The sequence below is a fragment of the Aethalodelphis obliquidens genome, unplaced genomic scaffold (genome assembly GCF_003676395.1).
Source record: "Aethalodelphis obliquidens isolate GAN/ISIS:26980383/991018 unplaced genomic scaffold, ASM367639v1 scaffold3, whole genome shotgun sequence".
In the NCBI taxonomy this organism is placed as follows: Eukaryota; Metazoa; Chordata; class Mammalia; order Artiodactyla; family Delphinidae; genus Aethalodelphis; species Aethalodelphis obliquidens.
In genome coordinates, this window is record NW_020837947.1 from 38,120,178 (window position 1) to 38,142,736 (window position 22,559).

At 39.5% G+C, this 22,559-nt stretch overlaps 1 protein-coding gene across 3 annotated transcripts in view; it reads right to left on the reverse strand.

The window, feature by feature from the left end:
• The window catches only part of CLVS2 (clavesin 2), a 72,476-nt gene extending 56,575 nt beyond the window's left edge, over nt 1–15,901 (reverse strand). The window contains exons 1-3 of one of the 3 annotated variants that reach the window (XM_027087273.1): nt 15,152–15,901; nt 13,777–14,626; nt 1,961–2,135 (exon numbers count right to left, since the gene is read on the reverse strand). In XM_027087273.1, coding sequence (XP_026943074.1) covers nt 1,961–2,135; nt 13,777–14,165 — 564 coding nt within the window. In that variant the 5' untranslated portion in view covers nt 14,166–14,626; nt 15,152–15,901. Of the gene's footprint in view, nt 1–1,960; nt 2,136–13,776 lie in introns of all 3 variants that reach the window. The other 2 variants (XM_027087264.1, XM_027087256.1) reach the window with 2 other exon arrangements.
• Nucleotides 15,902–22,559: the final 6,658 nt, after the last annotated feature.

The window sequence follows — 22,559 nt, forward strand, 5'->3', positions numbered from 1 at the left end:
ATAGAGCATCTAAAAATTAATTTGAACTAGAGAAAAAATGAGTTTAAAAGTTAGTAACATGTCAAATTTATTCCCAGGAGGATCTCCCTCCTTTTAAGTGGCTTCCCAATTGGCAACCAGGAGGAATCAACCCTGCTTACTCAGTCTGGGTCCTGGGAGCAAGGAAAGGGGATGGGGACAGTGATGGGGAATAGAGATAAGGCAGTTCAGCAGAGGTCCCTGCAGAGAGGGGGACCATTTCCCTGTCTAACACAAGCACAGAGGTTTAATCTGACTGTAGCTCCTGTTGGGCTGACCCTCAGCACTTAAAGAGTCCTGATCAGAGCCATGGGTAATGGGGAAGTTCCCAAATGTGTCCAAGTGGTCAGGTTTTTCCTCCACCAAGGACTTATATTACTATTAAATGACTCCATAAAGTGTGTAAATTAGCAAACAGCAAGATATTGAGTCTATCCTTGAGTTGTTTGTTTTTTTCAATTTTTTGGAAATAATATGAGTTCTCCAGTTCTTCATATGCTGAAGGCCTAGACTACCCCTCATGCCAGTTAAATTGGGATCACGATTATAAAAGGCTAGGTTACCATTCTGTGTTAAGTAATATGGTTGGTGGTGACCAATTTTCTCTATAGAGTGAGGAACACTTTACACGCTGATGGCAGGAGGGCAGAATTAGGACTGATTCTACATGATACACACATTTCCAAGCACTGTGTTTCCCCATGCCCTCCCAACTCTTATTAACTGTCTCTATGGAGTTAAAAAGAAAGTGTAGTTCAAGATAAGGCAGGAGCAAGGCTGACTCACCAAGAGCAACTCAGGAAACCTGCATCAGGGAAAACCTATCAGAGAAAAGGATCAGTGTGTCTTATTCACTCCAGGGGCAAAACCCAAATTGTGAATTCAATTTGGTTAAGATGTCCTGCTGCTTGGAGAAGTGACCTTTTTTTAGGAGGCAATCATCCTTCAATTTAGGTGCCTATAGACACAGTCAGAAATTACTGTGAAGCAGAGATCTAGATAATTTTGGTTGTTCTACTTAAAAAAAAAAAAAACTAGCATCCTGAACTAATGAATGACAACGATAAAATTAGTTATTTTGTGATATTTTCACTGATAAATGTTATAAAAACTAACTGCTGCAAACTTCTAAAAAGCATGTTGAACATACTGAGAATACTGAATAAGCTCACTTAAGAATTAATTTGCAAATCTTTTTAAGAATTTAAATTTTATTCCATAAATAGTATATATAAAGTAGCATAAAGCCAAGCAGAGAGCAGAAAAAAGACACCTTAAAACTTAAAAAGAAATCGTCGATATTAGGTTTATAACATGCCACTAAATAATAACTGATTTTCCATTTTATAATTCCCAACCAGTTAAACGTCATTCATTGGAAGATGCACCATTCCTCTGTCAACTCCACATCATGGCCCTTCCACAATTAAAAAAAAAAAAAAAGAGCAAAAAAAACCCCAATTAAGTATAAAGAAGTAATTCAAAACAGTGATTCCATATCTCAGATACCAAAAAACATATTGATTGATTGGCTTTCCAACAGTTGTTGGGCAACTAAATGGAACAATGAAGCAAACATTTAGCTAATTAACAACTATACACAGAAAAGGAAAGAAAAACAAACAAACAAAAGCCTAGATAGCTAAAAATTAAAATACAGAAGATGTTGCTTGTTCTGATTATCAAGCTAAAAATCCCAGATCATCACTGGCACTTATAGACATAGTGAGGGCTTAGTGCCAAGTGTCACAAGCTTCCATTCATTAAAAGGCCCACATCTTCTAGCTTTTCTTCTATGATCCTTTGTCCAGTTAGTGTTTGTCCTTGAAAACTAGTTTTTTAAATGTGCTTTTATTATTCCTTAAGTAAGATCTTCTGTTGTTCTACCACAGATAAGCCAAACATGGGAGACTGAGAAACTGGGTAATTTGTAAATCATTACCTGAAGGCCTTCGATAGCCAAGCGCAGCATGCTTGGTGTAAGTTTAGAGGCTTGCTTGAAGGTGAAGTTACTCCAGTCTATGATCAAAACAAATCCATTCACTTGAAGCTCAGGATCTTCAATCATGGCTTCTAAAGAAAGTAAGATGGCACGCAAAATATCCACCAGTGTGTACCTATCGGCAACAGAAAAGGGTTGCATTAAATCTGACAACCACTTGTGTAGAAGCTATAGAAAGTTGTGAAGCGTACTAAAAATTCCCTCTTAAACTACATCAGGAATCTTAAGGAAATGATTTTGTTTAAAAATCCTCTTTTAAGATGAAGTTTACTTTATTCGCTATACTCAGGGGACATACTAGAATTTAACATGTATTCTACCAAAACAAATTCCAATGCTTTTGAAAATACTACAATTTGTTTCCTTTTCCTTTCCTTCTAGGCCTTGCTATGAGTTTATAAAATCTCATTTCAACAACCCTAAAAACTAGGCATGGTACTTTTAAATAGCTCAAGAATGCTCTCAGAAGTACTGACATTTCATATCTTCACATGTGGAAAATTTGAGAATGAGATTTGAAGGAGTTTCATCAATAAACAACACTACACATAAACAGTTATGATTGAAAGTGTCAACAGATTTTAATTGTACTGAGTTTATATCATAAAGGTAAAAGAAAAGAAAAGACAAAAAGGAAAGGTGGGATGGACAGAAAGGAAGGGAGATCAATGAAAATAAAAGGGAAAATGTACCTTTCTGTTATTACATAGGCCATCCAAATTTAGGGGTCAAGACTTTATCTTTTTCTACCTTGCAACTTAGCACAGTGCCTTGCACACTGTAAAAACTCCATAAATGCTCTTTACTTTCTTCTAAAATGGAACTAGACTAGAGTGCAAAGACACTAATTGTGCATTAAGACACTGCCTCAACGAAGGCAGTGGAAGTAAGAAGAAAAGAAGCCAAATTTGAGAAGTATTTTAGACGTAAACTTTTTAAAATTTAATACTTAATTAAACGTGAGGGCTAAGATTGAGGGAAGAGTATAAGATGACACACAGATTCTAGCTTCAGTCTGATTAGATGGTAAAAATCTTTCATCAAAATCAAGAGTGCAAAAAGAGGATACAGTTGAGGATGGCTGGAAATGTGGAATTTGGAATAGTATCCGTTGTACTTGAGAAACATGTAGTATACCCAGAAAGATATATCAAGTAAACATCTGAAAAAGTAAATTCCTAACTCAGGAGAGAGCTCAAGATTGAAAATTCCAGAATCAAAAGCACACCAATCCTACGTTCAAGGAAGTGGATGAGGTAATGCAATCTGAGCTGAGAAGAAAATGAGATAATTACTCTAAGAGGGAATCCCAGCATTTCAAGAGGGATTAGTAAATTTATGGAAGATGTTAACAATTTTCCGTTTTTAGCAGCCTGCATTTCAAGTTTACTTTTCTGCTCAGACATTCAGGTGGAGGTATCTGGGAAAAGCGAGAGAAAGAAATCCTGACCTCAGGGGAGAGGTGGTGTGGGGAGGGGGGTGGATTAGGAGTGGAAATCATTGGGATTCAGTGGAAGCAATGGGCTCACCAGGAAGATGCATGAGACAGTGAGCACATGTGAGGGAGTAGTTCTATTTTGACTTCTAAAAACATTTGGAGGCGAATGGAGAAAGTGTAGTAGTTCAGAAAGGAAGGAATAATTAACAGTGAAACCTCAGGCAATTTCTCACTTTCTCTGGGCCTCATTTCCTCATCTGTAAAATCAGTAGCTTGGAATAGAATCTCTTTAGGGTCCCAGCATTAATTAAGCAAAGGGTGTGGTGTCAGAAGACTTCAAGACGGAATCTCTTCCTGTCCCTCATTAGCTGTGTGGCCCTGGACATGTCAATGATTTATCATTCTGAGGTTTAGTTCCCTTAAATGAGAGTATCTATGATTATCTCACTGCAGCTCACTGGCAGTGGCAAGGTGGGAGGAGGGGGTATGGGAAGGGAAGTCAAAGACATGATTCAGGTGAAACCATTTGCACAATGCTAGGTATGTATCATGTGTTCAGTAAATGTTGGTTGGAATACACACATAGCACCCTTTTTACTGTAATGGTAACCACAGACATAGGCAGGGTATGATCAGAACTAAAGAATATTTGCTTGTAAATTTTACTTAAAAATTAACAATAATCTTTACATAGCTTATTACTACTGTGAAAGGCAAGGATCAAGAGATTATTTTTAAATCTCTGGAAAGTATACAGGGTATTTATAGGCCTAAGGCTATGGCATCCCAAAATACTACATAAGCACATGAGATAAATTTTTTTGTAGAGCTCTGTTAGCTGTCTTTAAATCTGTGAAATATGAATGACTGAATACCTTTATCTGTCACTTCATGGCTGGCTCATCTCCTTTTTAAACATAATGGCCTAACACAGTATTGTGACCAGAAGCCTATAAGCCTACACAGACTGGAAAGTTGGAGCAGGAAGGCTTTAGTTCTGGTTAAAATTTAGAGCTACCCCCTCTAAAAAAGTATTCACTTTAATTTCTGAAGTTCATAATAATATCACAGTTAAGAAAATTAAAAATTAGAACAATCCAGTTTAGAACTTCCCCCATTATGATCATTCTTACATTTCCTATAAGAATGACAAGTAGCATTAATACCAAACAGCCTTAAGTAAAAGTGGAATCTGAAATCGGCTTTGGAAGAATGATGCACTGTATGTATGAAGAATAAACCATGGCACCAGCAGGGCTGAAAACAAGAGGCAATTTGTTTTAAGTAACACATTTTAAGTTTGGCTTTTCCAAAACTGTCAAATCAAGAGAGAAACTTATATACATATCATTATTCCAAAGGAAAGAAAATAAGGCAAATCCCAGGATCATCAATAGAGAAAAGCAGGTTTGCAAAGTTTTCAAGGGTAAATCTAACAATGATTTTTTTAATTTAATACTTTCTTCCAAAAAGAGAATTAAGTGATTTTTATATAAATTATACTAATGTATAAGTTTAATAAAAGAAACATAAAAACATCCTAGCTAACTGAATTCAAAGGGCAGGTCAAAACCACTCTTGAGGGCTTCCCTGGTGGCGCAGTGGTTGGGATTCCACCTGCCGGTGTAGAGGACACGGGTTCGAGCCCTGGTCTGGGAGGATTCCACGTGCCGCGGAGCGGCTGAGCCCGTGCGCCGCAAGTACTGAGCCTGCACTCTAGAGCCCACAAGCCACAACTGCTGAAGCCCGCGTACCTGGAGCCTGCGCTCTGCAGCGGAGAAGTCACCGCATAAAGAAACCCGCGCACTGCAGCGAAAAGTGGCCCCCTGCTCGCCGCGGCTAGAGAAAGCCCGCATGCAGCAGCGAAGACCCAACTCAGCCAAAAATAAATAAATTTTTTTTTTTTTTTTTTTTTTTTAAAGGGCTTCCCTGGTGGCTCAGTGGTTGAGAGTCCACCTGCCGATGCAGGGGACATGGGTTTGTGCCCCGGTCCGGGAAGATCCCACATGCCGCGGAGCGGCTGGGCCCGTGAGCCACGGACGCTGAGCCTGTGCGTCCGGAGCCTGTTGCTCTGCAACGGAAGAGGCCACAACAGCGAGAGGCCCGCGTACCACGAAAAACAAAAAAACCCACTCTTGACACTCCAATCCTCTGTTGTCAAACATGTCACATTACTACCATTAGCAGCTCAGCAGGTTATTCGTAAGCAGAACATTATTACATGAGACCTTGCCAAAGTCTGCAAAATATCTTCCAAAGAAATGGAGCATTTTATGAATTTTCTGTCTTCAGGAATCCTACTTTCATTATTCTCTTTGAAACTATTTCCGAACTGTTGTATTTTACAAATTAGACGTCACTACAATAAGTATTTCACAAGCTCACCCCAATTATAGTAGCTCTACCATTGCTATTCTTCCCTTCTATGTTGAAAGAAAGCCATAAACAATAAACTAGCCCATTAATGGAGCTCTTGGCTCCTGACTGTGCTTCCCAAAGCAGCATTAGGTAAAGCCTGAACCTGAAATCAACTTGGAGAGGATGAAATAATGACACCAGTACACCTGGGACTAGTAGACCACTGCTCTTGAAGGAAGTCAAAGCTGCTATAATATGTAAAAAAAAAAAAAAAAAAAAAATTCTCCTATCAAGAGCAGGGAAGCTGCTTCTGCCTCTGGCCTTACAAGGTTTTGGGGAGCTACCTAGCCTATGCTTCTCTCCTGGGGCTCACAACGTCTTATCCCCTACTAGAGCTTACAATCAGTGCAAAGAGCGACTTAAATCACAAACAGGCCATTTCCTTCCTACTCTCCAGCCCTTGCTTTTAGCCTGACAAGGAAAAACTGGCATCTTGGCATCACACTGAGCAGCACAAGAGCAAGCAGCTTCCCCTCTGTCACTAAATCAATCAGCCATTATTAAATTCTTCATTAAGGCTGCCCCCAGCCCTCAGTTTTCATTATGCCACATTTTCTAATGTCTGAAGCACTTTGTGTTAGAAAGGTGCCAGGGGAAGAGACAAAGGAGAAGAGTTACTTTTATTAATGCCTCAGAGTATCATTAGTGCTAAAGTCAATGAATTCACCAAGGTATTTTATATTACTGAGTGGTAATAATAATATCTCTATCTGTGTAATCGTTTAAGATTTCCAAAGCAATTTCAAACGCATTATCTTAATCTCAAAATAAGCCCAAAGTCTCTGTGCCTGACTTAGTTCCTATTATTTTGGAGATGAGGACACGGATGAGATCTCAGAGAATTTAGACAGTTTGTCCAAAATCACTATGGGAGTAAAACTGGAAGCCTAGATGAGAAGCTGGGTCTTTCTGACACCCCAGTGCTCTCCACTCCTTATGGTGCCTAGACCTAGAACCGAGTTTGATGAATAGCTGTTCTGCTTTCTCATGTCTCAGTGGCATACTGTGTGTCAGAAGATGGATCAGAAAGTCCATACCAACATGGCGCCAGGCCAGTTATCAGGTTAGCTCCAACCTGGTCCCAGCAAGGGGCTTTGGCGGAAGAAAAGTAACAAGACATTTGTAAAAGTCAGAATGGGAACAGGCTAAGTCTACAAACCTTGGAGGAAATGTGAAATCCAAAATAATTAAGTGTCTGGTTTGTATCACTAGGCACAGATTAGTTGTCTCAGCCTTGCTTTAATTTTACTGCTGTGGAAATGTACATGAGTAAGGACAAAAGAATCCTTGTAAATGAAACATCTAGAGGAAAAATGTAATTCTTTGGGGGAAAAAAAGGTTAAAAAGTGTGCACGGGCTGCTGCCAAAATAAAATGAAATGAAATAAAACAAAGTTGTGCTGGAAAAATACAGACATTGAAAAGGCAACTCTTCCTCAGAGCAGAATAAGTGTCTGCTTAGCTGCTTAATACAGTCTTTGCCTTCAGAATATTTATTCTACCAACTTAAATTTCTGTGCCTAATGGTCTACATTCTGATGTTTAATCAAGATTTTCTAAAACATAGATGAATTTTTTAATTATCAGAGCTTGCTTTTTTTATAATTATATTTAATTGTCTTTTCCCAGATTTATGTTGGTTAACTACCTGTACACACAAAACAAGTTTGACCAATTCACTTACTAGCTGTGAGGTTATGGGTGGAATAATTGCTCTGTGCCTCAGTTTCCACATCTGCAAAATGTGGATATTAACAGAACCTACCTCATATGTATGTGATAAAGATTTAATAAATTAATGTTTATAAAGTGCTTAGAATAGTGCCTGACACATAGCATATGCTATAAAAGTGTTTCAACATGAATGAATGAATTAAATAATTAATTAAAATGAAAAAATAAAAAGTTGATTACATTACCCAAGCAGGTGATTTTCTTTCTATACAACACTGAGCAGCCTGCTGCCCCTGCCCTGAACTTCCAGCACTGACAAGCAATACCCTCATTTAGCACTTAATGACCTCTCTGGAGTTATTTAGCTTTTTGTGTTTTTTCTTCCCGGAGAGGTTGTATGTTCCTTCATGGTACAAAGAATGTGTCATGTGTCTTTTTTTGCACCTAACACCTATTAAATGTCCACGTATGTAGCAAATGCTGGAAAAAAGTATACTTTTTAAAACATTGATTTGAATCAAGTACTATTCTATTCACTCATTTTACTCGATGTTGTAAGGACCCAACCAATGTACGGGGACATCTTTTCCCTCATGTCAATAGTGCCACTTACTATGTTAATGAAATGTATGTACGTGCTTTCAATGATGTAAAAGAATTCAATCTTTTTCCCAGAATGGAGGAAATATAGTAATTTACTAAGGATAATTTAATAATTTATTAATTGTTGGCTCATGTTTTAAAATATCTTTACACATTTTTTGAGACATCCTTTCAGAGCACTTTAGTAACATCAAATCTGTGCTTCTTTTCAACTTTGTTTAAAGTTGCATATTTGAAACATGAAAATAGCCTGGTTTGGGCCAGACCCAATCAACATCCTGCTGAAGTTTGGAACTCTTGGTCATTGCTGTTATTTCAGGATTATTTCACTAATTACTGCATAATTACCCTAATTTTTAGAGACTGTCCTATTTTTTTAAAGAGATTTGTCCCAATATTTAGCTAACATTTCTCAGGACAATTTTTTTTCTCTCCCATTTTCCATGGTATGAACCAAGGGCATATTTTGAAGTAAGCTGCAGTTCCCAGAGTATTTGTTTAAAGAGCAGCCCTATAAGGAAGCAATACAGAAGCCCTGCTGGGACAGAAACCCCATGGAACCCACACCTGCATTCCTAGTATTGACCTAATCTCAAAATCAGCCGTAATACGGCATAGCAGTGCCTCTAGGCTTTCGAAGGTAAGGATTCCTGACCCTGCCAGGATATATGACACCAAGAAACAAAAAGTTGAGAAATATTTAAATATTTTAATAAACAGAGCCAAGAAGACTTGAAAAATCAGTCCAAAAAAATTAAGCCTCTTTTTTGGCTTGTTTTTTGTTTTTAAAATTATCAAGTAAGAGTGTTTCTCCCTAATTAACTAGTTAATTGCCCTTGTCTGTTTTAATCTATTTCTAATCATTTTATTTTATTTTATATTTTATTTTATTTTATTTTAGTGCACTTCCACAGAAGAGTAAAGCTTTGTGGCTGAGAGTAAAGCAAATATGTATAGTCTATGGCTATTTTTAAAAACTTTTAAGCTACCATCATCATAACCTTCTTTCATTTGAAGACTGGCTACATTATTTTAATAAATGAGAGCATAGTCATAATTAAAACTGAAGCTTCAAATAGCTGGCCATTTGTATAATATTTTCCTTTGTATGAAAAAGCCACACAATAGGAACGAACAAACTGACAACAGTACATGTTTTAGGCAAATTCCAGAATAAGTTAGAGGATCATAACATTGTCTCACCAATCAGTCTTTGAGCCCTTTCAGAGTTTCAGTACTATAAGTGATAATCAATGTCCATTATGATAAGCCAAACATGGTACAAGACGGTCAGTGCTTTCTGAATTGCCACTATATTAGAATCATTTTAACTTGGCTGTATTTAATTGTTTTCTAATGGCTGTTAATCAGATTCCAGATAAATTGTTTGTTTACAATTGGTTGTTTGTGGTACTAAGTAGAGAGATGTCATTTATAAGTCTAAGAAGGTAAAATATTACTTGCAGGCTAACTGACAAATTACAGGCCACATATCAGAATACATGTCATCATTATGTTTCAGGTAACACAGTTTACTCATGAATATTCCCAATAATTACATGCCAGTGAATTTCGACTTCTCAGATACCTGCTCTCACGCCCTAGGGTCTAGACCACAATCTACTTCCGTTCCAAACTTCCTTTTCTTAAGGTAGTATAATCTATTCTAGCTTCTCGGTACATTATCATCACACTCTGTTGATGAAATCAGGTGGACAATTTGAAGGTATCTGCTGAGTCCTAAGCAGGGCACTGTCACTCAGGAAAGCAAGATAGCATGTAATATATGGAAGACTACTGCATCACAGTAAATAGAATCCATTTGTTTTTAATTTTGTGGAATTTACTTTTGTTTTCAGAAATTATGTTAGACGATTTGAAAAAAAAAAAAAAGATAAAATTGTGTGAATCTTTGCCAAGGATAGCCTGCTCAATAAACGTAACAAATCATCTGAAACCTGTTCTGTTTTTTTATAAAAGAACCACAGACCACACTGAAAGTCATTTTGACATTTCAGTATTTCAAATATTTTTTTAGCTGTATTACAAGGTAGGTACACTGTAAATATTATACCTCAGTCTCCTGAAGATTCCATATTTCTTGTAAAGGCTTTGGAAACGGTCCAGTTACTTGCAATTACCTGAAACTGACCTGCACTATACTGCAATAGGAAGAGACACTATTTTATTTATAGTCACCATCTCACACACATTTACTGTTTCCAGTCTCCTGAGAAGCACAGAAAACTGTCCTAAAAATTCAATATAGGAGAAAGTATATATAGATAACTTCCTGCTTAGAATTCTTTTTTAAAAAAATGCATAACTCAATTCAACTCAACAAACATTTACTGAACATTAACTCTAGTTCAGGTGCTGTTATAATAACATGAGGCTTAGTATTTTTTTGTTACACAAAACTCTTTACAAAGTTTTTCAAAATTCACAAAAAATCTTGATATTCCCTTTGGGAAGTTGGAAATAACCTGTTATCCAAATAAAGGGGGACATTTTCTTCTACCTCATTTCTGGAATTTCCCTGTGCAATCCTGGACAATTCCCACCTATTCTTTCTTTAAAACAATGTTATGTGTCTCTTTTTTTTTTTTTTTTTTTTTTTGCGGTACGCGGGCCTCTCACCGTTGTGGCCTCTCCCGTTGCGGAGCACAGGCTCCGGACATGCAGGCTCAGTGGCCATGGCTCACGGGCCCAGCCGCTCCGCGGCAGGTGGGATCTTCCCGGACCAGGGCACGAACCCGTGTCTCCTGCATTGGCAGGCGGACTCTCAACCACTGCGCCACCACGGAAGCCCTATTTTGTCTCTTTTAATAGTGTTTTGTGGTTTTTTTTGGTTTTTTTTTGTTTTTTTTTTTAGTTGTTGAAAGCCAGGTAATTCACTGAACAGCTCTAGAAGGTGGTTAGAATTATGTTCAGATGTGCAGTCTTCTACAGGGACCCAGGTTGTTTGGACTGGTGGGATCAGAGCAGGAAAGTGAGAACACCTCACTCACAGAACAGGGGAGGGATGAGGAGTAAAAGAATTTGGCACATGGCATATCCAGCTAACAGAGCAATCGTAAGGTAAACACCTAGGGAAGGTGGCAGAGACTTCTGTAGGAGTCAAGTCAGATAAGCCTTGAAAATGTACAGTGGAGGAAGGAAGGGGATTCAGGCCAAAGGCAGGAAAAGAGCTGGTGACACTCTGGGCACTGTCAGAAAGGCAGTTGTCCTGCTGGTTTCAGAGCAGGGCAGAGACAGTTCTTAGGCACATCTCCCAAGGATAAAGGTTTACAGAGGATGCCAAGAGGGGGGACCTGCTTATCCACTAGTCCTTGTATATGTACATGTAGATATGGGATAGGGGGGTGCAGGCAGGGAAAAGGAGGGAGGGACTTTTTAAAAAATATATAGGAGGAAGAAACTCAACTGAATTTTAGATAAGCTCCAAATAAATTGTATACCTTTTGATCTTGAAGTACTAAAACTTCTTGATCATGCCTGTTCATTTCCAACCACAGAAATTGAATTCACAATTATTAGTCTATAGGCCCTGTAAGGTATTTTTACAGGACATGGCTTTTCATTTTTAATGTCACATGTACAAAGTTTTAATATTTAAGATTTTGTGTAGATTTAAAAAAAAAGTTCTACATATCAATTAATAAGTCCCCTCCCATTGTAGATTTCCAGGGAGATATATTTTGATTACTAGTAACTTAGCCTTTACATGAAAACATGAGATAGACAACTAAAACACAGTTTGTTTAGTAAGTCCAAAATAATCACCTTTCCACATACATGAGAACTACAAGAGGCTTTCATCTTAATTAGGTTTATAAATCAATGTCAATATTAGCTCACTTATAGAAATAAATGAAAATAGGTTTGATGTATGTTCATGTCTCCCTAAGGGCAATCTGCTTCCCTAATGATATCTTTAACAAACTTTGAGACATATTTAAATATACAATTTCCATAGCACTCATTTCATGGCAACTCAATAAACTAAGTTCCAGTCTAACTCATGAAATACTAGGTTCTTTCTTGAATAAAATTTTTCTGCTTTGATATACACAATAATTGGTTTGCATAACCCTACAATGTACTTCTTAGATGAAATAAAAACTTTTAAAAGAGAAATTGTGGTCAAAGGATGGCATTTCATGAGCCTTTAAACTTTGCTACCTGATAAAGAGTACAGTAAAATCTCTATAATTAACCAAAATAAGAGACAGAAAGAGAGCTCCATTCCCCTCAATGGCTAAGTCTATGAGTTTCTTAGCTTTATGATTCTTCAGGTAGTAGTTTATCTTTATATTTACCTAAAAAATAATTGTAGTTCTCAACGTAGAATTACAGGGAAAAGGAGACCAACTGAAGGGTTAAACGTCTGTTAAAAATATTAATTTGCATTCTAAAATCCCAAGACTCTGAGAAGCCTATCTGGAGACCTATAAGATCCATAAGATTTCTCAGTAACTGTAAAAGTCTTTTAAAGTTGCTCCAGAGATGGTTTAAACTAACCAGATGCATCAAAAATCACCATTCACCGCACTAAAAATACAGCGATGTTTTAACAACAAGCTTCTTATGATTCATAATTCTGGTAACGCTTTTAAGTTCCATGACATTTATTTAACTTCAAACTTAATTGAAACTACCTTACACAAAGGTCTTTTATAATTTCTTATATCTTTCAATCTGAGAAAATAATTCCTCCAACTGAGGAAGTAGAAGAGTCATTGTCTGTTTTTTTCTATTGTAATGTAGATGAAGGAAGAATATTAGTTCTCCTCCATTAAAAAGCCAGAGAGCTCAAAAAGTCTACCAACTGACAGATCTGAACATTTTTCACTTCCTTCCAAATGATGAAAAATCACATCAGACAGGAAACACATTCTTTAGATTAGTGACAGGTGTAGAATAAGCACACAAGTCAGCCTTTATTTTCAGGGTCGGCGGCATGCTCAGCAACAGAGGGGACAACTCTTCCTTTTTATTGAAGTGACACACATCATATTATTCCTTCATCTACACATCACCAAGCAGAAAAGTTTCCAAGCAATAAAACTACTTGATCTTGGTTGAATGCCAGGGTAGTCTTAAAAAAATAAAACCGCAGTACTAAAGAGAGGGTGGGGGGAAGTGGTGGAGGACGATGATGGTGATGAATCCAGTTTAAGAATTTCTTCAGGAAAAAAAAAAAAAAAGAATTTCTTTAGGAGGAAGGAGGGAAAGTTGTCTCCATTCTCATACTCATTTCTCCACAGAACAGTAAACTTATTTAGGAGTTGAAAAAATTAGCAGCTTTATTTAGAAGCTGAATGATTGAGATTATACAGCACAATAATATGGTTCATGAAGCACCTAACGCTGCAGTAGAAAACAGGTGCTAGTGAAGTAAGAGTTTCAAAGGTAAAGATAAAAGTCCCACCACCTCCCCAGGGTGCCCACCAAAAACGCATTTCTTCGTTCCAGTTTCTCTTCCCACCCACCCCACCCATCCACCCCGAGCCAAATAAACAGTAATGTCAAAGCTGTAAAACCATGACACTACTCAAGATAAATTCTGGAAAATGGGAGAGTAAAAGAAGCCCTAGTACAAGTTCGTATTTAGGACTTACCTGCTCTGATCCCAGTTGGCAGCGAAAAGGACTAGAATCTTCCTGCCATAGTGGTCCAGATTGGCTAGGCCCCCAGGGAAGCCATCCTTCAGTGCCTGCTTGATGCCCGGATCAGTGGCCTTGAAGCTTTTGAACATGTCCAGGTTCTGCTGCCGGTACTCAAAGTACTGGGCCAGGAGGCGGAAAGCCTCGAAGTGATGAAACTTCCTGGCCCGTAAGAAGCGTAAGATGAAGGCATCATCTGTGCGGAGAAAGCCAATGTCCGGCCTGGTGATGACCATATCCCTCACCTCCTGGATGTCCTGGTGCAGTGTGTCTGGGTTCTCATTGAGCTCCAGGCGGGCTTTCTCCAGGGTCTCAGGAGAGAGACCAGCCTGTAAATGAGTCATTGTTCTGCTTGTTCCTGAGCCCTGCCTTTCTCTTGCTGGCTGTCCCACTGCACCGCTGGCCCTGGTCACTACCACACACCGGCCTCCAGACCTCGCTGCTGCCTGCTTCCTCTTCTTTACAGGAAATGATTTGTCTTGGTGTCCAGTCAAGTACCCTGTTGCTCCTGCTTCCCCACACCTTTTCTATGGAGGATATAAACTTCTTTGCCCACCCCCTAAAAACAATGTCCCACTTTAGTTCCCTTGTCCCTTTCCTTTAAAGAGATGTGGACCTCTGGCGGCCCAGCACTCCTCTTCTTGTCCTTTCTCTCTCCTAACAAAACACCCCTAACTGCACCCCGCACAGGTGGTGCTGATCTTGGTGCTGTCCTCTTCTCTTCCAAGATGTAACAGAAACAGCCCCCATGCACATCTCAGCCCCAGCACTGTGATGCTTCTGCGGTCCCTACTGAAGGATGCTCCTGCCAGGGATAACGATGGAAATTCTGATTAATAATAAGGCGGCTCTTCAGCGCGGAGCTCAGGGCGGGGGAGAGAGCGTCTTTGCCAGAAGGAAAAAGAGAGAAAGAGAAAGAGGGGGGAAGGAGCTTATTTCTCCTTCTACTTATTCAAAGATGCTATTTCTAAGACATTTGTGGGATTCCATTTAAAATGACTGGGATCCAGTTAGGCGGAGGCTCTGCAGATAGCGCACCTTCCCTCCTCCCCTCCTGGATGCACCGTGATCTCATAAGGCACCAGAAGGGGTTTTGGTGGCGTTGGCACCAGCGTGGGCTCCCCCCTCAACCCCACCCCCAACTTCTGTCTTCCTCTAGCCCTTTATTTCAACGGACTTGCTGCGGAGAGGTTGGGGGGAGGGATCTCGCCGGGAAGGTACATTGCAAAGGCAGGGTTGGGGGAGGAGAGGGTGGGAAAAAGGAGTGGAGGATAAAACCTTTTCTATAATACCCCAAAGCGAGAGAGAAGAAAGAGCAGCCGGCTCCTACCAGCAAACCCGGAGGCGGGGACGCTAAGCAAGGCGGCCCTCCCTGGCATCCATCGGCCGCGGCTTCGGAGGCGGCGGCGGCGATAGCAGCATCAGCCCCTCTCGGTGGGTTGGAGCGAGCAGAGAAGAGGGACGGCAGCTGGGACCCGGGCAGAAGACGCTCTGGGGAGCAGCCCTGACCACATCGTCCGCGAGCAGCCCGCTTCCTCTCCCCGCAGGAGGGGTGGGGGGAGCAGAGCTAGGGCCACCGTTGCCCCAGGTTCTCGCCCGGCCCTGCCATTCTCGCCTTCGGGAGAGGAGAAGGAAGGGAGCCAGAATCGAACGCCTGGATGGAGAAGGCCACGCGGGTAGCCGCCGCCTTTGTGCGCCGGGAGCCGCCGGGACCGTGGGCGCGGCGGGGCGGCGGCTGCGGGGCGCGGGCCTCACCCTGGGCGCTGCCCAGCGGCCGCAGTCGGGCGCGCCCCTCCGGGCTGCTGCTGCGGCGGCGGCGGCGGCTGCGGCTGCCGCTGCTCAAAGAGGACGCGGCTCAGCCTAACTCCTCTCTAATTATCCCAGCACAGATCTCGCTGCGACGTAAGCACTCACTCAGCTCGCGCACGCCCTCGGCTGCTCTCTCCCTGACTCGTTTGGGTAGGATCGCAGTTTCCGTGGCATTCAGATATCCCGAGCCCCAAGTTGAGCCGGCTCCTGGTCCCCACTGCCGGGATGGCCGCTCGGGCGGACATGGCCTGGCCGGGCGGAGCAGCGACGCCTTGCAGCCTCCCCACGCCCCGCTCTCACCCTTTGTGTGCGAGACCCCGGCGCTGCCCGGCGGCGAGGAGCTGTAGCAGATGGTAATTCACAGTGACATACATTTTCTAGTTCCGGTAGGAGGTAATTTTTTGATGTGGAAGGAGTACGGAAACATTGTGTCCTTTCCACATTTTGTTGTTGACAGAAAGGTTGAATTTGGTAAAGAAGACCAGAGTGGTTCCAAAGCATTGTGCTGATGATTCAGTCCCCGGAGGAACTTATATGGATAGAATTTCGACCATAAGCTCTGGCTGCTAAATTCCTGTTGAAGAGGATGGAAATGAGCACGGGGTGGGGTGGGGGCGTGGGTGGGACCAGTTCTCAGAGGAAGGAAAAACAGGCGCTCCTTGACTTCCTTCTCATCTCATAATAAAACACACATTTCTGGAGATGCATATGATGGTTCCCTCCGTTTTATACATCTGTACACAAGAATCATCATAAATGAGCAGAAGTCTTCGAGCTTGAGATGACTGTCTACGGGTTTGAGAAAAAGCAATGTTTTCTATTTTCAAAGGACAGCATGTTACTGAGCAAGCATGTCACCAAGAGCAACTTTTGGCTTACAGACTGTCGAATGGGGTCCTGAGTTCAGGTTAACTCAATGCAACAACAGATATTTACTGAGCTCCACTGTGTGTGAGCCATTGTCCTAGATTCTATGGATAGGTGGTCTTGAAGATAAGAAAACATTGTCATATTTGATGACTATTAGTACCTTCAGATTACAGGCACACACTTTTAGTTATTGTTCTTAAGATGATGGTGTTGACAAAGAGAAAGAAGAGGGACGGCAGACCTATACCACTTTATTAATTAAAGTAGTGCAAAGTAATGTAGGAACCAGAATAAGAAAATAAATTATACACACACACGAAGTCATTATCCTCAGGGAATTTACATTTTAAATGGGGGAGGTGGAAAACAAACCATATTGATGTATGTGTATTACATATATATGCACTATATGTATTCAAGGTCCTTCTAGGACTTCATGTGATTACGACTCTCAAAAGCATTCTGAATGCAATATGAACTGTTAAAAATTTTTGGTTCCCATTTCAAAAAAAAAAAAAAAAAGGAAAAATTCAGTTTAGACCAGTATTCAGTATTCAGTTTCTAACTGAAGAAAATGTCTTATATCAACTGTATAAACAGGTTTTAGCCATCACCAATATGGAGAGACAGTTCTCCCGGGGTCTTGTGTTTCTGCATGTCTTATGAGCAAGGCACTAGCTATCCTTTTTTCGAGACTATCCTTTCAAGGCTGTATGCATAGTGAACAGCCTTGGAAGAGCCTTGGCAGCTGGATATAGTACCTCCATCTGAACGAAGGGTAGGTTTGCTTAGAGCTTTAGAAGATAGTATCTCTCTCTCTCTTTCCTGAGCAAAGGGCAAGCAGGCTTATTTGGTTTCCTTCAACTCAGAGCTACTCTCCTGTAACGCCACCCACGGTGTATGCAAATATAACCTGACTTCTCTTAGGCCTGTGGGAATTGGGGCTCAGGAAACCAGCCCCAAATAAGCTGATGCTCAGAGTGCTTTTCTGCATCTGACTCTTTCATCTCTAACTCAGGAGTTGTGCATCCATGGAACTGTGGCCAGCTAACTTGTTAGCTTACAAATAGGGTTAAATCTCAAATCCTTCAAGGTGCTTAAAACGCAATTGCTTAATTTTGTTCTCTGAGATGGAAATACTAGACTATATCTTTAGAAAGGAGTTTATAAAATAAAATTAAACTTGTTGGTCATTGGTATGGTGTGACCTATATTTAGTGATGATATTTTCATTATATATCAATAATAGAATTGCCTCAAATAAGGTTCATTTTAACATATCAGTATATGATCTAAATAGCTTCTGTTATGCAGTAGCATCATTGGAGTTGGTCAGTTATATTTACAAACTATTCAGTCCTGCAATGATCCTACTTTTATTCTGTCTCCCTTGTACATTTGAAATCAAATTAAATATGTAAAGCCGTCTAAGAATTAAACAAGGTGTTTATCCAGATGACACCAGAGCATTTGATTCTCATTCAATATTAACTCACTTTGCCAAATTAATACAAAGTAATGTAGAGACTAGAATATGAAAATAAGTTAGTTAAACAAAAAGATTAATTAAATTGTAATCAGAAAATAATTAAATCAAGGACTTCAGCTGTTTTCAAGCAACCTGAAAGGACAATTTGTTTTACTGCGGTATTTAAAAATGGATAGAGTGAGTGATTTATGCTTTAAAGCATTTTATCCCATTTGCTGTTCAATACAGTATACAGATGAAAAGGGGCAAAAACAAGATGTACAGTTCAATGATATATTACAAAACAAACACCTGTGTAAATACCCACCCAGGTAAAGGAACAGAACATTGCAGGTACCCAAAAAAACCCCATCTCCTCCCCTCATAACTACTGGCCTCTCTTCCCAACAAAGAAAGCCATTCTGTCTTCATTTTGAAAGTAATCCCTTCCTAGTTTTTCTTTAAAAATTTACAAACTAAGGAGCGATGCACTACAAATTAGTTTTTTGTTCTTTAAGTTAAATAAATCTAATCATTCATATGTAATTTTGTGATTGGCCACTTTCATTCAATATTATGTTTGTGTTTCATTCAATATTATGATTCACCTATCTTGTTGCATGTAGTTAGTTCATCCATAGTCAGTGATGATGCATGGAATTTCATTTTATAAACAACATACTTATCGATTCTCCTGTTGATGGAAATTTGGGTTGTTTTGTACTTGGGGTTCTTAGGACTCATGATGTATAAACATGTTGGTACAAGTCTCTTAGTGCACGTGGACATACCTAGGAATGAAATTGCTGGGTCTTGTGGGATATGCATCTTCAAATTCAGTAAACAATGCCAAATTATTTATATCCAAATGATTGCGCCATTTCACCTTCCCCCCAGCAGTGTATGAGGTTTCTCACTGTGCCACGGTTCTCATAAGTTCTTACTAGTGTCCATCATTTTAACTGTATTTTAATTGCATCCATGATCTGATTTTGAACAGGGGAATTGCATGGTGACTTTCAAATGCATTTCTATGATTACTACTGAGGTTAGCTAGTTTTTATATATTTGGCCATTTGTATAACCTTTTTTGTGAAGTGTCATTTTAAGAATTTTGCCCATTTTTATAGTGGATTGTTTATTATTGTTGGAGTTCTTTATAGATTTGGAATATGAGCTCCACATGTTACAACTATCTTCTTCCAGTCTGTAGCTTGCATTTTTACCCTTCATAGTGTCTTTTGATTAACATAAGTAAGAATTTTAATGTAATTTAAATTTTCCCCTATGAATAGTGTTTTTTGTGTCCTGTTCAAGAATATCTTAAACAGGTCACCGAGATATTCTCTCATACTACCTTCTAGAAGTTTTGCTGATTTTGCCTTTCACATTTAGACCTGCAATCACTTGAGACTGGGTTTAGTGCACGGTGTAAGAAAGGGATCAACCATTGTTTTTTTTCCTATATGAATATCCAGTTGACTCAGCACCATTTACTGAGACTATTTACTGAAAAGACTATCTGTTTTTCCTGCTGAGCAGAAGGGCTACCATTGTCACAAAATAACTGTCCATATATGCATGGATTTTAACTCTATATAAACTATAAGCCCCACAAGACATCATTGTTTTATATAACTAATATTTCTCAGTGGTTCTCAAAGTGTGGGCCCCAGGCCAGTAGCATTAGCATCACCTGGGAACTTGTTAGAAATGTAAATTCCCACCCCTGACATACTGAATCAGAAATCCTGGTGAGGGAGCTCAAAATGTCATCTGGCCAGCCTTTCAGGCATTCATAATTTACACTAAAGCTTGACAATTGTTGCTTTATATTTACAGACATATTTATTCTTTTTGTTGTTCTTCATTCCAATGTCATTGTCACAATGATCTCTATTGCGGTAGTTAATAGGCAAGATTCTTTCCTCCAGAGATTTATCTTGTTTTGTTTTCTCTCTCTCTCTTTTTCTCACGTATAGGTAGTACTACAGATAAGAGTATGGCCTTTAATAGCATTGCATAGACTAGGTGTTGCAGATGTAGTTGACAAATTCTCATTTCATCTTAGTGTTGTATTACCAGTGATATCACACCTTCACAGAAACCAGTAATGGGAAATTGATCCAGCTATCCTCCTGAAGATACAAATGCTTCCCAGAGACCCCATTTGATACAGCGAGGGTGATTGTACTGCTCTCCCTTCTTTCAGAGAAGTAAATATACTCAAGGAGGTGATTACATTAAATCTTATTAGCCTGACAGGTTTTATTAAATTTATAATACATATTATATATAACTATTTAAATTATTTCATATCACAGATCTATATTAAATTAATTGTTAGTTATTTTATTTTATTTTGCAAAGTTGCTCTCTACTTTTAAATAAGGCTTTCATAAAGGGATTTGTCTGGATCACTTAATTCTGTGTCAATAGTTCCAATATAGCTGGGCAGGTGAAACTAGATTAAAATAATCATTAAGGACCACCTCAAGGAAAAACACTCCATAAAAGGTTTAAGAGGGGTGTGTGTGTGTGTGTGTGTGGGTGTGTGTGTGAAGGTCTGATTGGATGTATATGAACCTCAGCTATATTTAAAACAATCAGCAGCTGGGTGCTCACTCCCTGGGCAGCAGTTTATTATAAGCAACACTAACACCCCTAAAATGAGTCCCCCGAATATGAATACTAAAGAGTCTATCAGGGTGAAGATACTTCAATTAAAAAAATGTGGAAAACTACTATTTTGCTGAACTTCCCAGAGTTGTCACTTCTTAAATAAAGGCAGTGTATCCAGGCTTGTCAATGGCAGTGAACATGCCTGTGACTAAATGTCCTCCTGTTGCTAGTGTCTCATCAGTAGATAAGAACAAATTCAGTTCTGCTTCATTTGCTCTTATTTTGAGGCATGTAATTTCAGTTCTAACATATTTTCATACCAACTGCTCAAACTTGGATTTCTTTCATTTTTGTTCTCCAAAATATTGAGAATGCTGTTATTGCACCATATCTGTTAATAATCATCTAATAGGACCTGGGTTTGTTCTAATGGAACATAATTAGCTAAACTTCATGAAAGTTTGAAGTAAATTTTATACAACAAAAACATGGAAACCATATGTATGTTTGCCCTGCCTATAGTCCCAGTACTCAGCACACATCAAATACTCCAAAGGCCCCAAGTGGAAGAAAAGTAAAACTTGTGGAGTTAAAAAAATCCCTACATGTTCCAACCGTAGGCGAATATTTTAAAGTGGGAATAGTGCACATAATACACAAGTGAAATATTTTAGATTTTTGAAACCAGTCGTCTCTGACATTTGCCTGAATGTTATAAAGTGGTTTTCTAGGATTTCTTCTGCAGTCCAGTTAAATCATCCTTTGAAAGTACTTTCCTTAGATTTCCATTGGTTCAAGTCCTCTCAGGCTACAGTTACAAACATTCCTGTGACTTTTCCAAACTGTTTATCTTCTGGCTTACTAAAGAGGATTTATATAGCAGAAGAAAGTCTTGAAGCTGTCCAGCTGGATACGTGTTGATGGCTTATTAAGATGACACTCTTACTGATACAAAGAGTGCTTTAAAAAATCATTCTAGTAAGTCATGGACCGATCCTCACATGAAGTTTGAAAAAAAAAATGTTTAAAGATGGGAGTGGAGGGGCTTCCCTGGTGGCGCAGTGGTTGAGAGTCCGCCTGCCGATGCAGGCGACGCGGGTTCGTGCCCCAGTCTGGGAAGATCCCACATGCCGCGGAGCGGTTGGGCCCGTGAGCCATGGCCGCTGAGCCTGCGTGTCCGGAGCCTGTGCTCCGCAACGGGAGAGGCCACAACAGTGAGAGGCCCGCGTATCGCAACAAAAATAAAAAATAAATAAATAAATAAGTAAAATAAAATGTGCTGTGTCCCTTTAGGCTGTACTTATTTAAAAAAAAAAAAGATGGGAGTGGAGTTTCAGTTCTTTGCAAATTCATTTATTCTTCACTAAATATTTATTGAGAACCAATGTAGACCCTGCGCTAGGCAACTTTCTGCTTCCTTTTTAGCTCACCACTGTAGAATATACTGGAGCTAAATTATCTGAACTATTAGACGATTATTTTGCAAAAGCGTCATTTTTAGGGTTATATTGCAAAGGTCATTTTTCTAGTTTCAGATGGACACAGGTCTGTAAATTCAAACAGAATCCTTTGGGATAATGACCACTATCGGGGATGCTGTGGACTTTCAAATTGGTGCCTTAACCTAAAGAGCATCCTTTTAGCATCTCTTTAGGAGCAGCTAAATTTTTCTCAACCATCCAAAACAGGTTTTCTCAAGCTATTTTAGATATTGTCCCATGAACCAATAAATAAGATAGAACTTTGGGTATTGTGCAATCCCTGGAAAGCTTGCTTATCTAGTATACTGCCACTCAAATAAGTATATTATAAAAGAGGAGTGAGTTATAAGAATACAACCTGGGATCCTTACAAAGTGTGTCTGTTGGCTCCCTGTAATTAAGAGTGACTGGTCTTGGCTTTATCAATTGAAGTGAAGTTTAGCTAGTTTCTGTATCTGAATAATTAGACATCTTTGATAGTACTTTTG